Source organism: Parasteatoda tepidariorum, chromosome 4, assembly GCF_043381705.1.
Source record: "Parasteatoda tepidariorum isolate YZ-2023 chromosome 4, CAS_Ptep_4.0, whole genome shotgun sequence".
Classification (NCBI taxonomy): domain Eukaryota; kingdom Metazoa; phylum Arthropoda; class Arachnida; order Araneae; family Theridiidae; genus Parasteatoda; species Parasteatoda tepidariorum.
In genome coordinates, this window is record NC_092207.1 from 3661107 (window position 1) to 3679637 (window position 18531).

The following is an 18531-nucleotide window of genomic DNA, read 5'->3' on the forward strand; positions in this document are numbered from 1 at the left end:
TTAAAATAAATTTGAATTCAAATAAATGACATGTAATTCGTTAAACCTATTAGAAATGTGCTATAGTATAAAATCTTAAGATAAAATTTCTAAAACTGATATCTCTTTAAAAAGGTTAAAATTTTGGCTATAATTAAGTCTATTAAAAATTGAAATAAGTGAATTGCAATGGAAAAACCTGCATAAACAAATAAATTCTAGTAAAACAAATAAATTCGTGATATAAATCAAAAATCGTCAAATAAATTCGTAATATATAAATTCGTGAAAAAAAGCGCTTTCGACAAAATACTGAAATAGAGATCGATCGACAAAGGCTAGTCACTTCTGCCTAGCTTATGCTCTCTCTGGTTATTTCAGTTTCCGTTTTTAAAAGCGCTATATGTTGAGCCATCTCAGCTAGATTTGGTATGTGAAATTTTTAGCGGCAATCATTGATCGATTTTCTAGCATTGTCATTCTAGGAGTTGTAATGAGGCTTTTTTTTGTCGCCGTGTAAGAGATATGTATATATACACACTTCAAATGAATGTACAGTGCGCAAAAAATAAATGAACTCACCGGAACAACTATTGATCTGATAATCGGATCTAGGACTCGTTCTTAATGGATCCAGAGAATGATCCAAATATACCAATTAATTTGGACAAACGATATTTTAAGGTAGGAAATTAGACACAAAAACGTACTTCCTCTGATTAAATATGCCTTTTTTCGACGGATTCGAATTTCTGACCCCCAATATATAGTAGCCGAAATCTGGAAATATTGTTTTAATAGTTTGGTCAGGTGCACGGTTTGGATCCTTCAACTGTTAACTTCACTCTTTTTGTGTATTTCACTGTATCCCAAATTTTGTTGAAGTGAATTGTTAAAGTTCCAATTATAAAATTTGTTTTTCTAAAGATAATTTCATTCAAAATATAACTTTCATTATTTTTAATTTTATATAATGATTGTGGAAAAACTTTAGAATTGTAAGGTACAAAATTTTTATTTTTTTTATCATTTGAAAAAAGGAAATTTTAAATGGCAAAATACAAAATTTGAGCAAATTCGATCAAATAGTTCCTGAGAAATAAATGAAAAAAAAAAAAAAAAAAAAACTCNAGTTTTGTCTCCAAACTCTTTTTTTTTGTGTCTATTTTTGTGACGTGAATTTCATAATTACAAAAGCAAAAATAAATTTAAATCGTAAAAGAAAGAATGTTTCGCTTTGATATGTGGTAAAGAATAATTAATGAGCTGTATGAAAGGTTATTCGTTGCATTGGCATGCTACGAATAAATGTAAAAAGCTTCTGCTGAGTGAAACAGAAATCTTGGTGGAAACTTTGCTTTCAGCTCTGCAGGGAAAAGAAGACAGAGGCAGATAAACAGCAGCCATTTCTGGCAAATGTTTTAAAAATGTAAGTTAGTTAATATTCGTTTTTCAGACGCAAATGTAAAATTTGTAATTTGAAAAATTATTAAAATTTTTAGCTATATTGTTTGAATTTCATATTTTAAGCCGTCGGACTCATTCTTTTTCTCAAATGGAGAAATTAGCAATTTGTTGAACATAGATGTTCACTTTAAAAGCATCTTCAAAGAAAAAAAAAATTTAAGAAAAGAAATTTTAGAAGACTATCTACATTTATTTACAATACATATTAACATCGAGTCCCCTGATTAAAATAATCCCTTTTTTTGTCCGTAAAACTATACTATGTAACAATTAAAAAAAATAAATAAATCGAATTTTACAATTTAATGGGCAAAACCATTTCGAAGTTTGTACCTGAATGGGGCACGATATCTATAGATAGAAAATCGCATAATGTGATCTATAGAAATGGAATTACATAAAGTAAGGTCAATGACTTCCCATCTGTTACACGTAACAAAGGTAGATTCATTGCCTTTAATAAGGACAAATAAGTTATAAAATAAAATACATCCTCCCCACGGGTAACAATACCTACTTTCTCACACTGTGTGCCGAGCATTGCAGCAGAAGATGAGTTTACAGCCAGAACTACAATAGCTAGTTATTGCCTTCGCAGCATCAGTCAGTGGGAAGGGAGAGAAACGATGACAAAGTCAGAAGCTGATTTTTTTGTCATAAAATAACAGCAACTCAATCCCTGTGGTGAAAGTTGACGAGGTTAAGGGTATTTTTTTTTGATTAGATGCAGGTTCTTGGGGGGAGAGGTCATAAAAACCCTTTACGTACCTTATGGATCCAGGGCTCTTGTATAAGAGTAATGTCAAATTCAACCTTTTAGCCAAGAGACTAGAAGCAGCAATGCTATGATGGAGATTGATTCTGTTACCATAAAAGATTATAAGATAAAAAAAAAAAAGAACTGGAATGGGAAGTACCTAAGGAGGAAAATCTCCTTTTAACTGCTTCATCAATTCCAAGCATAGATGCTGATCATAGAGTTAGTTATGTCTGACCCAGAAACTCTGAAAAATCAAGAGCATCGTTTGAATCAAGAGATTTGTCCTTCCGGGGTTCTTCCTCCTTCAGATGTTATTGGAGCTTCCACGACCCACTCCAGTGAGAGCCCCATAGTCAGTTCTCATCAGTCGAAGATCCAACTAAAGACGTCTTAGAACCTCATCACCCAAGGATTTCTCTTGAAAATGGCTTCAGATCCACAGTTTTTATTGCCACACTGGGCCATCAGATTCTTCCAAAGAGGTTTGTCTAAAAGAAAGTACTTCTTGACAATAGCAATTTTGGTGGATCTGATGGCATATGAAACCCCCAGATTGGGTTCCCCTCCCCAGTTTGGCTGTCCCCACAGAGAGGATTCAGAAGCTGAAAGTGATAAAAACGAGCATTACATTTTGTCTTATTTGTCAAAGTCAGATTTTTTTTATCTCCCTATTCAAGAATTTCTTTCTCCAATAAGTATTTTGTTTAGAGTTTGAATGTTTAAAATAAGATGCTTTGAAAAGGGATAAACAATAGGAAAAATAATATTTCTCTCGCTTTATTTCCTCTGTAAACAAAACGTCATTTTGAGTAGGGAATCTCACTAACTGATTGTTATTTTAACTGTTTTTTCTTTCATAATTTAAACAAATACTGAATCGTCTATATCATGCTGTTTTTACGTGAATCAATTCAGTAAGGATAAACTATTAGAAGGGACACAATCAAAAATATTTCGTTAAAAGAGGATCAGAGAGATACTATTTGTTATAAAAAGCATTTTGTCGTTCTCGTTTTATCGAGCTACATATGAAACAAGATAAGTTCATCAACATAGTTGTAAAAATGTTTCATGTAAGAAATGTTAAAGGAATAAAAATAAAGAGTTTGTGGTGCCTGTACTTTCAACAGGAAGTACAACAAATTAAGAATCCTAACTTTTAACGATATTGTTTTATAAAGCTATTGTTTTAACGACGATTCAGTGTTGTCAAATAGGATGTTTGCTGAGCGCTCATTAAAAAAAGTTTTTGTTCATTGCTGTGATACTTAATTATTTTTTAATTAATAATGCCAGATTATCTGAATGGTCAAAGTGGTCTCCGAATTATTTCCTAAAGTTACCCACGTGTTTATTTGTTACGCTTAATTACTAATCGAAGTACAAAATTGTATGAAAAGCGAAATAAATGGAGAAATGCTACTCATTTGTTAAAGAGACCCTAAAAAACTATTACCATTGATGAATTGAATATTTTATTTCGATGGGACGAACTATTAAAATACGTGTTAATCTAATAATGTAAAGTCATCGACACATTCAACAAATAATGATAAATAAAGAAGATTGGAATTATTTGGCGTTTCAGCATTGTGCATGATAGTGTACTGTTGTTCATTAGTAATTTATTCTTTTCATTTACGAAAAACGGGGCTAGTTTAGAATAAGCAAATGCAACATTTTTCTGTCCGAAACGCACTAGATTTAAGGTTGTTTCCAAATAAAAATGAAAGAAATTTTGGAGTTGGATGATGACTAACATTTATGTGGACAATAAAACATGAATTTATAGTTGACTATAAAAATGTTTCTTCCATTAGATGACGGCCTATTTTTATGTGACATTTCTAAAAACAGTGTTTTATGAAGGGATATTTGGGTCATCTGTTTTGCTACGAATTTTATAATCAATCCTTCTTTGTCATACATTTTTTTTTTATTTATCAGTCTGCTCGGTAAGTAAATGAGGAATGCCCCTGACAAAAAAAAAAATCTCTGCTCTTGATGTTGATTGATCATCTTCTCTCTCTTTTCTCAAAAAACCACCAGTTGTCGCTATAAACATCGATAATACTGAATTGGAAGAAGAAAAGTGAAAATGTAATTTCTTTTTCTTTTTTTTCCTTCTATTCTTTTATTTATTTATTTTTTTTTTGCAAAAGGAACACAAGGATGACTTTTTCCAATTTTTCGGTGGAATTCTGCTCTTTTTTTTAAAAAATTTAACAATATTAAAAATATTGCATTTTCTAAGAAACTTACTCTTTTTTTCGAACTTCGTTTTTTACACGTTTTCGTACCTATGTAAACGTGATTTAAAATTGCATTTACTGGATTTAATAATCATATCCTGATCGAATATTCACGCGATTTAACATGACACATCTCGATTTGTATTCAAGTGATATAAAAAATCTTCCCATTCACATCAAAATTCACACAAGATTTAAAAAAAAAATGTATTCTGCATTGTTCATAATTCGAGATTTATTCTTTTTTTTACTAAAGCATTGATGATGTTCTACGAATGCATGCTCCCTATATACACTTGCTTAAATTTCAGGAATTTTTTTCTATTATTTGAAATTTGTTTTGTGTACAACGTTTTTGTATTTCTATTTTTAGCTTTTACGGTTTTTTACCAACTCATCCCTGATTGGACAGATATTAGAAGTAAAATAATTAAAACAGGAGTATACATATATTTTTTAAGTTGAATCTGGAAGAAGCGTTGATAATTAAGATTTGAAAACTCTATTGGTCATCGTTCGTTATGCTTTCGGTTAACAGTTTGTGAGAGGTGTCAAGCAATTGTTCAACCTATTTCTTAATTCTGAGTGGACGAGAAATATCAGATTTTTTTTAAAAACTTCGTAATTCTTTGTCTAAATTAGATCGGTTTCGTGTAAATTTTCGCTAGCTTTTTATCATTGTTTTAATTTATTTTCTTTTTAATACTCATCACCTCCCCGAGGATTATCGCCCACTTTTCTCTTTATTTTCTCCACTTTTCTCTATATTTTCTCCACTTTTCTCTATATTTTCTCCACTTTTCTCTTTATTTTCTCCACTTTTCTCTTTATTTTCTCCACTCTTCTCTTTATTTTCTCCACTTTTCTCTTTATTTTCTCCACTTTTCTCTATATTTTCTCCACTTTTCTCTTTATTTTCTACTTTTCTTTTTTCTACATCATGGATTAATAATTTTCAGTTGTGATAGAAAACGCATGAACCCTACATCTGACAAAAATGAAATTTTCTTTATTCTTTTCGATCTCTCTCTTTTTCTATATATATATANCCACTTTTCTCTTTATTTTCTCCACTTTTCTCTTTATTTTCTCCACTTTTCTCTTTATTTTCTCCACTTTTGTCTTTATTTTCTCCACTTTTGTCTTTATTTTCTCCACTTTTCTCTTTATTTTCTCCACTTTTCTCTTTATTTTCTCCACTTTTGTCTTTATTTTCTCCACTTTTCTCTATATTTTCTCCACTTTTCTGTTCATTTTCTCCACTTTTTTCTTTATTTTCTCCACTTTTCTCTATATTTTCTCCACTTTTCTCTTTATTTTCACCACTTTTCTCTTTATTTTCTCCACTTTTCTCTATATTTTCTCCACTTTTCTCTTTATTTTCTCCACTTTTCTCTATATTTTCTCTATATTTTCTCTATATTTTCTCCACTTTTCTCTTTATTTTCTTCACTTTTCTCTATATTTTCTCCACTTTTCTTTTTTCTACATCGTGGATTAATTTTCAGTTGTGATAGAAAACGCATGAACCCTACATCTGACAAAAATGAAATTTTCTTTATTCTTTTCGATCTCTCTCTTTTTCTATATATATATATTTATTTTTACAATTTTTTTTTTAAACCGGGATGTCTTTTTTGCTGTCCGATGATGATATTTGGTCATTAATGTATAACAGTAATTATGAAGGATAGTGATGTTTTAATATATTGTTTCACATTACAGAATTTTGAAGTGAAATCTGTTCCGAGTGCAGAGTACGGAAATTTTTATACTGGGGATGCCTACATTATTTTAAAGGTAAGTTGATTGTTCTATAACAGCTCTTTTTAGACACTTATTTTCGCTTATCTAGAGAATTTCTAAGTTGTTGATTTTTAATGATGTAGCATCAACAAGCATATTTAGAAATAAGACTGTCAGATTTAATCAATAAATTCATTGTGTGTCCAGCGGCGTAGTTTTATTGTATGTTTGGAGGGTTGTTACGCCTTCTGACATATATATATATATATAACGGTCGCTAAAAAAGATTTTATAAATTGGTCGTAAATGAACAAGTACAGTTGTAAAGAATTTTTAATAATTAAACATTGAAGAGCTAAATAGGCTAACAAATAGATCATATTTTTTAAAATATTGATGTGTCGTGGTAGGTTGAAATTTGAAACTTTAAACTGAAGATTTAATACGTTCGTTAAACTGCTAAAATGTTGCTACTACTAAGAAGTTTTTCTCTCTCAACGGCTGTCCAAGTTTGCAGCTATATATATATAACAGGTGGGCTGAAAAGTTCGTAGGCTAACATAGAAATTTTTTTTTTTTGATAAAATTTCATTTTATTATTCAATATAGTTTCTTTCAAGGGCGATACAACGATTATAGCGGTCATATAATATTTCGATACCATTTTTGTACTACGATTTGTCTTTAGCCTCAAAATAGGGCTTAGTTTCGGTGACTACTTCTTCATCGGCGCTAAATTTCTTTCCAGCGAGCATTCTCTTGAGGTCTGAGAACAGGAAAAAGTCGATGGGGACCAGATCTGAAAAATACCGTGGATGCGGAAGCAATTCGAATACCAATTTATATAATTTTGCCATCGTTTTCATTGACTTGTGACATGGTGCATTGTCTTGATGAAACAGCACTCTCTTCTTCTTCAAATGGGCCCGTTTTTCTGCGATTTCGTAGTTCAAACGCTCCAATAACGCTATATAATAGTCGATGTTGATGGTTGTTCCCTTTTCAAGATAGTCAATGAATATTAAACCATGAGCATTCTAAAATACTGACGCCATAACTTTGCCTGCTGACTTTTGCATCTTTCCAAGCTTTGGAGTTGGTTCATCTCGTGCAGTTCACTCGCTGACGGTCGATTGGACTCCGGTGTGAAATTATGGAGCCATGTTTCACCCATTGTCATATATCGCCACATAAATTCAGATTTATTACGATTAAACAGCTTCAAACACAGCTCAGAATCATCAATTCGTTGTTGTTTTTGGTCAATATTGAGCTCGTGCGGCACCCACTTTGCCTAGAGCTTTCTAATACCCAAATATTCATTCACGATATGTCTAACACTTTCCTTTGATAACTTTAGGGTCTCAGATATTTTGATCAACTTCACTTTACGGTAATCTAAAATTATTTTGCGGACTTTTTTGATATTTTCGTCGCTAACAGCCTCTTAGGGGTGTCCGCGGTGCGCATCTTCGTTAGTGTTCATTTCGAATCGTTTAAACTTAGCAAACCACTTCTCAATGGTTGATTTTCCTGGTACAGAGTTCGAATAATGTTTCTCAAGCCAAGTCTTGGCTTCAAGAGCATTTTTTTTCACTATAAAGCAATGCTTTATAAACACGCGAAATTCCTTTTTATCCATTGTTTTTAAACTAACAAAAGTTGCTTCACTAAAAATACTATATCTCACAAACTGTTAGTCCGACAGCTGTCAAATTTATACACGTGTCTTTCGAAGGTTAGAACTAACTAAAAATCATATGTTTTTAATAATAGTAGCCCCATCNTTACGAAAATAAGGAAAACATTTTATGTCTACATCATCTTACTTATCGAACCGAATAGTTCATTAATCAAGTTATATATAATTTCGGGGGTGCCCAAAACTAATTGTGTCCGATTTTACCGCATTTAGAATTTCAGACGCGTGGTGTAGTGAAGGCAAGAGATTCAAATAAGGCTGCTTTTGTCTTGGATGTCTCCGCTGCGTAACATCATGAGATGCTGTCAATGACCGGGGGTGTTACTAAAGAAAGGAAGATGCCACAAACCCTCATTTCGTAATCTCACTTGTTCGTCCTAATATCTCAAAGAAAAACAAGTCTTCCCATTTCTCCTCCTCACATAGAGAGAGAGTTGAAATAATGAAAGATTTCGGTTATTGATTCATTATTTTATTCTCCCATCAGTATTACGATGAATGATCTGTTTCATTGAGTGAAGAAGGATTTTAATCCTTTTGTGAACTATGATGATGCTCGAGTTTCACACGCAATGAATGGACGCCCGAGAGAAATTTTTCGTCGCAAATTCTCTTCCATATATAATTTAATGTAAGTGACATAGTAAGTTATAAAGTTTCAAATACTGAAAAGAAATTTTCATTTTATCAAAACAAATTTATGAGAGGATTATGGAATGGGGAAATTCTCTGCCAATGATTTGCTTGCATTTTGCTTGCATTATTTTGGAACATTTCTTTTCTGTATTTACTCTAAATTTACCTAAATCATGTTCTGAAGGTGAAAGAAGAGTGGCGATGAAAAATTACTCCTGTGGTATAGCGTTCACAGGAAGTGAGTGATAAATGTTGTAAAAAGAGATTACAAAATAGTCGTTTAAAAAACGCAATATTTATCTGATAATTTCCAAGTTTTTTACGAGCTATTGTTATCTCTGTATGAAATCTAATTAAAAGTGCACAATTTTATATAGAAAAAGAAAAAAAAATTAGTTTTAAAAGTAATTTTTTAAAAAAATAAATAAATAAAATTCTTTATTGCTGAGTTTTAAATGCCCTTAAATTTTACGTTAATACTGAGTTATTGGATACTCTAAATAAGTGATTTTAGAAACTAAATTTAGAAATATTGTATATCTAATGTAAATTTTTCGACTGTGAAATATTTTTGCAATATATTGAGGAATATTTTTATTAATTTAAAAGATATATATTTTCTCTTAAATGTATTGAATCTTAAGAATTATAGATTAATTTTCATTGTTAAAGATTTTTTTAAAAAGCTAAATTCAAAGCTAAATTCAAAAGCTAAATTCAAATTCTTTTTTTAATCGAATACCTGCTGTAAAATATTAACTATAGAACAGTGCAATTCTCCCTTTAAATACTAAAAAATTCAATCTTTGTTTTATTAACTGCTGTAAAAACAAAAGTATAAGAAATGAAAGAATTGTTAAGTTGCGATGTGATGTAGTACTTAGACCGTTTAAAGCGAATCATCAGTTGCACTGAATATTTCTTCAGTGTAGCATGGTAGCGTTTCTTTTTTATTGTGGCTTATTAAATTTTAAGAAGAAAATTTTTTGTTATTCTTACTTATGCAAGCGAAAAAAAATGGAATATCCCCCTTTTTTTAAGAGAAGGGACATCCCAAAGACATGAAAAAAATATTTGTAAATAAGCAACAACAAACAAAAAAATTATATTATCTTCTTATTAGATTTAAAACGTAATTAATGCCTGCGAAATCGCTCTACTAAATTTAATGATCTAATATCAACCTGATCAACCTAAACTTTACATTTCTGAATCATATTACTTCATACATGCAAATATGGAAAAATTAATACAGAAACACATTATCATTTAATTAATCTTTAGCATTCTTTATCGAACAGGGGAAATGCTTCCTCTCTCTTCGATTTCCTGAACTAAAAACAGAAAAACATTTTCTATACAAAATACTTGACACCAAATATATAAGTTAGATACAGAAATATTACGCAAACAATTCTACATGCTCAACATAATTTTTTGAATATTAATTAGTCTTTAATATGAATTACTATCACATCCTCATAATAACTAATTTATGAAAAAACTGAAAATTATTAGTTCCTACAAAAATCTACTACAAGAATAAAAAGAATTTGTTTTTGTCATAAATGGCATGGAGATTATTTATAGTTAAGAACTATAAAATTTTTAAAAAAATAAATTGTATTATATTTAAAACGTTATTGGATGGGTTACAAACATTTATAAGATAAATATTATCGTTGACACTGAACTAAATAAATGAAACCTGGATAAAATTACATTGGATACAATCCTATTTGAAATTGAATTGTTATATCGATATAGTTATTAACACTAGATTGCCTAAGGAAGTCATTTTGACTGCTTTTCAATTTCAATTTGAAAAACAATTATGTACATAATGACACAGCTTCTTAGAATTTTATGACTTTTTGTACAACATATAGAAGCGTTTATTAATCATTGTAATTGCCACCCCTCTGTCATTTCTGGTAAAAAAAATGTGTGTTATACCTATATTGCCTAAAAGCAGTCATTTTGACTACTTGGGAAAGCCGGGATAGCCTGGTTTATAGGGCACTGGGCACAAGTCCAAGGGGGTTGTGGGTTCGATCTTCGCCAGCCGAAGACTCCTCGTGTAGTAAATGGTGACTGATTTTTGCCCACACGCCTCGTTCCCCTTGAACGCGCTTCAACGTAATAACCGTGAGCTGCACACGTGTCGCCTTAGGATAGGCCTGCTTTATGCAGTGATAGTCGCTCTGACACGTTGTTCAGTTAATTTCTTTTGTGCCCTAAATTCATGAAAGAAATGTCGAATAGAAGGGAGTTATTGGAAAAGCTAAAGAACATAGGTGAGCAGTGCTCCGATATAGAATCAGATACAAAAAATTAGGAACTATCATCTGAAGATGAATCGGATTATATTCAAAATGAGACATCTGATGTTGAAGATAGCGATGAAGAGGCGATCACCAACGATGAAAATGAAAGTGTCATCAATGTGTCCAGGAAAAGGTGTAGGGTGCTAAGTAGTTCAGACTCTGATGAAGAAACTGATAACACCTTTCAAGAGACCGAAACAGCTGCCGATGGTACTGTGTGGTTAAAATTTGACGAAGGTGGAATTCCTGGAAGGTTACCATCTACTTGTGTTTTCAAGGGTGTNCAATGCCATAGTAAACCTGGTCTGCAACTATGTTCAAGTAGCTTACAGACGTCAGGGATTGTTCTATGAAGATTATGGGTCCTAATGTGCCCCATGAAAACATTGTTCCTGGGCGAGAAACCATGAAAACCTGGGCGAGCCCATTGTTATAGATGGAAGGGTGGTCATAATGTAATGGCTCTTCGGTGTATATTTATATTAAAATTAGACAGCCCAATTAATAAACTATTGTTATCGAACTAACTGTAACTATAAAAGTGCCTACATATGCTTTCTTTTATTTAACAGCAAAAGTTAAAAACTAAAATTAGAAAACGATAACGACAACCATTGAGAAATCTTTCTAACTTTAAAATGTTATTTTTTTAATACTATAAGAAAATGAATGAATACTATATTTTTGAAAATAAATAATTTGTTAGCAGTGTAAAGTTTGACTGCTATTATCAGAAAAGTGTCGAACATTCAACTCATTTCTTACAGAAAGTATAGACAGCACAGTTTTCATATCCTTTAGTTGTGATTTTCGAGATCTATGTGCGGCGTGACGTCATGAGGTGGGCAATCATAGTTTTAGCTTTGAGTAAGGAATGAACTTCTACATCTTCACTTTAGCCTTGCAATAGACCGAAGAAAACCTATTTCTCGCCAACTCGAGTGAAAACCTGTCCTAAACAGTGTCACCGCCGCGGGTCCGAACGAATGGCTAGGGGAGTTCTTACTATAGACAAACTATATACAGCTGAGATGTGCAAAGATCGAGCGTGTGACCCGGTTGTTGGACAACTGCCTCACAGACATTTAATAATATATTATCAGATATAAATGTATTCTCTTGGAAATATCTTAATAGTATACTACTGTTTATAAATAGCATAAAATTGCAGAACTATTACCATTTCCAAATAGTAATAATTATTTCAAAACCAAAGTGTTTTAAAATAGTATATTAAAATAAACCATCAACAGCAACACTGCAATAAAAATGGAAAGTTATAAGCATGAGCATTATTTTCATGAGCATCTTAAATGTAAAATACTACACATGACTGCAGTCATTAATTAAAGTAAATACACTATATATATATAGTACATAATATTGATATAAATTTCTCAAATAAAACATGTTTGTGTATCTTGGAAAAACAAAGTCTAAAGTTTCAGTTGTCAGTAGAGTACGAAAGAATAAATCACAATCCATTGCGATGAGGTTCACGATTAAAGAGATATTTCGTTTTATATTTGAGAATTCACGTTTCGTCATAAATCACGTGGTTTCGGAACGAAATAATAGAATACCTGCAAGTGACGTAGTGTGGGTATATGAATCTTGATAAGTTGTTGAAACGTGGCATTTGTCTACGTTAGCAACTGTTCTTTCCATTCTATTTCGAGTAAGTCTAGGCCGTTAAGTAACAATTCCTTTGAATGACACATTCTATATTCTTTCACTATGTATTTACCCAGAGACCAAACACAAAGACAGGCATGTGGAACATAAACAAACTAATTATGCCAGGTACACAAGACAAAAATGTATCACGGTTACAATAAAATGCATATAAATAATAAATTCAAGTTAAGTAGAAGACAAGAAACGATCAGTTGGAGCTCGACGTCATAGGTCACTTGTGTGGTGATCTTCTTGAAGTACCCAATTCTCAAAATGCAACAATTGCCGAACTGTCAAATGTGAGAGTTTTATTTCTGAGAATGTTCTTTCATTATTTTTGAAGCATACAGTAAGTAAAGCTTTTTTTTTTCTTCTTCTTCTGAATTTGTTTTGTTAAATTAAAAATGGAGGTAGTAAAAAATGTTTGCCTTGTAGGGAGGCAGTTATAGTAAAAATGACGCCTTGTTTGTATTTTTTTAGACATCAGAAGAGGGACAACGGTTGGAATGGAATATTCATTTTTGGATTGGAGAAGAATCCTCTCAGGTAAATTTCTTTCTCCTCTTTCAGTGCCTCCCTGGTCTCAGTTGTATAGGAATGTACTACGATACCCCCCCCTTTTTTTTTAAATATTTTTCGTATTTAATTGCCACAAACATATTTTTTAAAATTTCCGCGACGTTTTCTTTCGGAATTATGTTTAATGTAGTTTCCAGTTCCATATAGTTTTCCAACTTAAAAGTTTTTAATCTATTTGGAAATCAAGACAGAAACTTCCTTCCTTCTATGACTCTCCACACGCTAATGGTGAAAGCATGCGCTGCCATAGGCAGAGAGTTGTGCTCTACGCCACCTGTAGTTCATTTCGATCGCCAATTATAAAAGTTGCAGCCACTGACCCAATTTACGACATTAGCCTTGTAAGTTGTAACTTTGAACCCGATTCAGAAGGAACTCCTGTATCAAGTATTGGGAGAAAAATTTGCTATGTGAGGGGCTTCGAACTAACCCGCATTTGCGTTACATGGAGATGAAAATCTCCAAAGTTTAGCCTGACGGACCCGTCTACCACTGAGGATATTTTTGGTCAGCACTGTGGTCGAGTGCAGATCGCTGGGATTGATTGGAGGGCTCAATCTCCTCAACGTCTTGAGCATTTGACACATGAACGTTGGAAAGAAAAGCTTCCTCATTTAGCCATTGAGACTAAGGTTTAGCAACAGACTATTGCCTGAAACTTCCGGGTTACTGTTTTTAGTATGTTTTGAAGCCATTTGGTTCACACCATGACCCATATAGCAAAATAAGGTTTATCTTTACTCAGCAAAAACCTTTTGATGTAAACCTAAAAAGGTTTGTGATGCGGTTTACGTGTAAACCTTCTAACCTTAAAACGGTGAATCTGTGACAATCTACTCTATTCTACGCACATTACCCTCATCCAAAGCCTTGGGGAAACAACCTTCTATATAAAACCCTTAATTCGAGGTCGACTTAGAGTTTTCAAGTGTGAAAAAAATGCTTCCATAAAGCTTGTCTCAAGGGGGGAAATAATCTTAAATCTAGGTCATTATAAGGTTTCTTTTCGCAACGTCTTGTGTGCTCAGCTAAAATCCACCTTGTCGTGACATTTTAATGGACAATGCAAATTGATACTATGACGTAAGCTAAAACGTCATATGATGGACACCTAAGTGACAATAATTTTTAAAAAATAATCTTTAATCCTTTTTTGAATGAAAAGTTTGAAACTGCAAATATTTTTGCTTTATCGAAAAAAGGTTTTTAATACAAACATTTTCAAGACAATAAAAAAAAAAATTCCAACACAAGGTTGTCGTAAGGTTTTCTGCGGATTTTCTATTGAGTAGTAGTTTCTGGGATATTTGCCACTTCATTTATTATTTGTGCTTGAAAGAAGAATCGTCATTTAAGACGTAATAATTGATCATTAGAAAAAAGAATCGTTATTAAACGCTTCTTATTTTGTTAACACTAAACCAACTTCGAAATTAAAACCTAAATGAGAATTTGTAAATGAACTTAATCTCGCAGCTCGAACAACGTACTAACACTAATGCATGATGGCGCACGGCTTGCTCCAGGAGCAAGCACTAATAAACAAGTAAAAATAGCCCAAATCAGAACTGCCAAAAAAGCAAGTTCCTTCCAAATCTAGCAACCATGTCACTTATTTTTAACAATGCGTCTCTAAATCTAAAACAAATTTTCCCTTCAAACTCACCAGAATTACCTTATATCTTATGAAATACAACAGATTTGAGCTTAGAAATTACATATATTTATTTCTTTTATTAAAAACAAAATTATCGGTTTGAAAATATCGCCTAACAGAAGTAGAGCAGGTCAAGATCTCGAGATTGTTGTTTACATTTATTTTGAAAATCCTATCCATTAGGCTGACTTTAAGAAATTATGTTGACTAAGTATTGTTCACTTTAAACAGTGTGCAAAAAAAAAAAAAAAAAAAAAAAAATTCGTTTTGCAGTTTAAACTGTAATAATAACTAATACTCAACCAATGAGAAAAATTCATTATTCGAATGATTAATTGAAAGAATTTTTAGGAGCTAAAATTGCCCTTTGGAGTAGATCTTCAAAATGATAGCTCAAACAGTTAATGAGAGAGGCTCTTCATTTTATTATTATAATTAGATAATTGTGAATCTCAATCTCTGGTTTTAAATAAGTAGAATTTCAAATAGTTCGAGATTTCAAATCGTATTATCAAAAATCGAAACACTATCTAAATATAAATTCAAGTGGATTTAATATTTATCTTAAAAGGTGAATTTGTTACTAAAAATGTTCACTACAACATATTATGTCATATGTTCAACAAAAGTATTCTTAATGGCGCTTTTAATGAATAATAAAATAAATTAGCAACTTATTAAAATCAAACTGTGCTCTTATTATTAACCATGCAAAGCAATGAATTTTATATGTAAGGATTTTTGGCCGAAACAAAACGGATATTAACTGTTATAAATTTCTTTTAAGTTATAAGATCAATAAACAATACACCTTAAAGCAAAAGAGAAATTTTTAAAACAAATAATAATGCTTTAGAATGGAAAGGCAGGATAATTAGTATTCTTGTTAAGAAGTTAAGATAAATGACACTATTGTAATTAAAATGAACTTTTAATTGCCAATCAATTATATTTGACTTCTTTGTACATTAAAGTCGTTTTTTTTTTGTTTTTAATTTGATTTTTAGAATATATATGTAGTGATTTGTGAGGCAAAAGAGAAAAAAAAAAGACAATAATTAACCTAAAGCCGCTCAGGGGATGGAGCGTTCGCCTTCCAATGATGTGAACTGTATTCGAATCCCAGCGATGGCTGGTTGATACGAATTCCGCACCTGGCTTACACCGACCACAGTGCTGATGTAAAATTTCCTCAGTGGTAGACGGATCATGGGTTAGAGTCCCCTTGCCGTCAGGCAAACCGTGGGAGGTTTTCGTGGTTTTCTACTCCATGATACGAGTTAGTTCCATCAAAAAGTCCCCCGCGAAAGCAAATTCATCCCAATGCTTAATCCAGGAGTTCCCTTGTCTTCTGGATTGGGTTCAAAATGACAAGGCTACGAAATAGCCTTGTAATTAGTAGTCAACCCAAAAATTGGGTCGGCTGTTCAATGCCGGTAATGAAATAAAATAATTAACTTAACAATTAACAAATTTAATTAAAGGTATAACATCACGAACTGGAAGCTGTCTACACGCGTAATTTGCAAGACAAAAAATGAATTTTTAAGAAATAAAAAGTTAATGAGAATCCGGGACCTTCACGACTCTCAGGTGCCGTTGAATCGAGAAGTCGATGATTTCAAGGATAATGGTCGTTGCCGAAAGCGAGTATAAAGACAAGCAGGGGAAAAGATAGTTCATATAATAATTAGACAGAGAACAATCATCCAAGTGACACAAAATCGAAGTACTCTTCAATAAAAGTTAGGGAAAATCTTGCAAAATATATCCGTATAATATTTCGTTTTAGGGAATAAGGGAAATCTTAATAATTATTATTGGTCTATTAAATGGGTCGAGAGAAAAAGTCTTTCTCACGAGTTAGTCAGAGGGAAAACTATAAAATGTTAATGAATGCATAACTTGAAGCCAGAAATAGATTAAAAGATAGGATGCGAATATTAAAGTTTGAGAAAGAGCTTTTAGTTTAGAATAATTAATTCAGAAAAGAAGATTTAGATAAAGGAATAACATAAAAAGATTAAGTGAAGATTTTTACGTTACACACACGCACGCAGAGAGAGATTTGATATCTCTTAAGTTGAAGGGACGCTAAAAAAATTTCGAGATAACGAGCTTTCGAGATAACAAGTTCATAAATTCGAAAAAGTAGAAAAATATATTCTAAGGTACTCTAAAAAGTTGAGTCATAAGAGATAAAAATAACTACTAATAAATATGTATTTAATGACAGCTGACTATAAGTCTAAATACATAAAAATTTTATTCATCATTAAATAGGATCATCATTAAATCATGCATTAAATAGGAAATATACTTGGTTTACAATAAACTTATCTTGTGATTTTTCAGAAAAAATTAATTTTCTATTATGAAAATCATTTGACATTTTGAGAAGAAACTCTTCAACATACTAGTTAAAATTAATTATTTGGATATGTATCTACTACCAAGGGACAAAAATATAAGGTTTTCGAGATATAGAAGTTCGAGATATCGAGAGTATACTGTATAACCCCACTTTTAGTCAAAACGCAAGGAAAAGAGCTTTTTCTGATGATACACAAATTAATGATAAAAAAAAAACAAATTGATGATAAAAAATGATAAACAAAAAAAGATTTTATCATTAAATAATAAGGAGAAAAGACATTAGAACGGTCTTCAATAGTAGTTACTTTTAACTGAACTTTTTTCAAGTGGTATTTCAATATTTGAACAAATTCTACAAATCTAGAAATCATTCATTCTTTTCCTATAAAATTTATACTACTCAATAGTAATAGCAATGCATATTTGAAGAATTTAAGTTCATTTAATAATAAAATATAAATTAATGTTTAAAAAAAAATGTCTTGAAAAATTCCATTTCCGCACATGGTTCAAAATAATCGATCTGATTCCAGCATCTATTACATCATTTCTCCACAACAGCAATCCAATTTCCATTGGGTGAAAAGACGCGAAGTAGGCGGAGTTTGAATACAACCACCGATTGGCCACTCACATCATCGGATCGAAGAAAAGAGAGCGTAATTGGCCGAGATTTGCGCTCTTTCTCTTCTAATAACGTGAAACCAATAAACTTCGCCAATTTGGCTAATTATCTGAGGAGCAAATCCAGTTAGGTATTGGAAACGCGTTCATCTCCTTGCCAATCTTTATTTGATTGCGTAATTCAATCCCAGACTTATTGGGACTCCCGATATTTTATTATCTTGTGTCACGCATTTTGTCTCTTGTTTGCGAAACATAGCGACAGAGATAAAAAAAAAAGNGAAACAAAGCATCACTGGCAGCTGTCAGTGAGCGAGTGGGTGACTAATTTGATCTGTCAACGAAGAGGTCGAGATTGCGTGAAGTCGATCATTAAACTGTTCTATCGTAAAGTTCTAATTACGTAGGTTTTCGGACTATCAAAGTGAGTGAGCCATCATTCATGAATTATGTCTGAAATATATATATATATATATATATTATGAAATCATGGCCAGTCTGAATTTTGACCTTAAAAAAATTATGGAGAAATTTCTTAACTGTTTCCTGTCAAGGTTAGGATTGATGTTACAGTAAAAAAAAAGAACCCTGAATAACTTTCTCTCTAATATTGGATTACTAAGTGTCAGTCTTAATGGTTGCTGAGGGTGACCTCAAATATGCTAATTGTTGAGAGCCAACTATTAATTAAGTTACGAAATCGGACACAAAAACGTACTTTCTCTGAATAAACGTAGATTTTTTTTACA

General features: G+C 31.8%; 1 protein-coding gene across 4 annotated transcripts in view; it reads left to right on the forward strand.

Moving 5' to 3' along the window:
- The window catches only part of LOC107456818 (Gelsolin), a 74630-nt gene that overhangs the window by 7239 nt on the left and 48860 nt on the right, over positions 1-18531 (forward strand). For 2 of the 4 annotated variants that reach the window (XM_043054551.2, XM_043054552.2), the window contains exons 2-3: positions 6184-6258; positions 13027-13092. In XM_043054551.2, coding sequence (XP_042910485.1) covers positions 6184-6258; positions 13027-13092 — 141 coding nt within the window. The remainder of the gene's footprint in view (positions 1-6183; positions 6259-13026; positions 13093-18531) is intronic. The other 2 variants (XM_043054553.2, XM_071179358.1) reach the window with 1 other exon arrangement.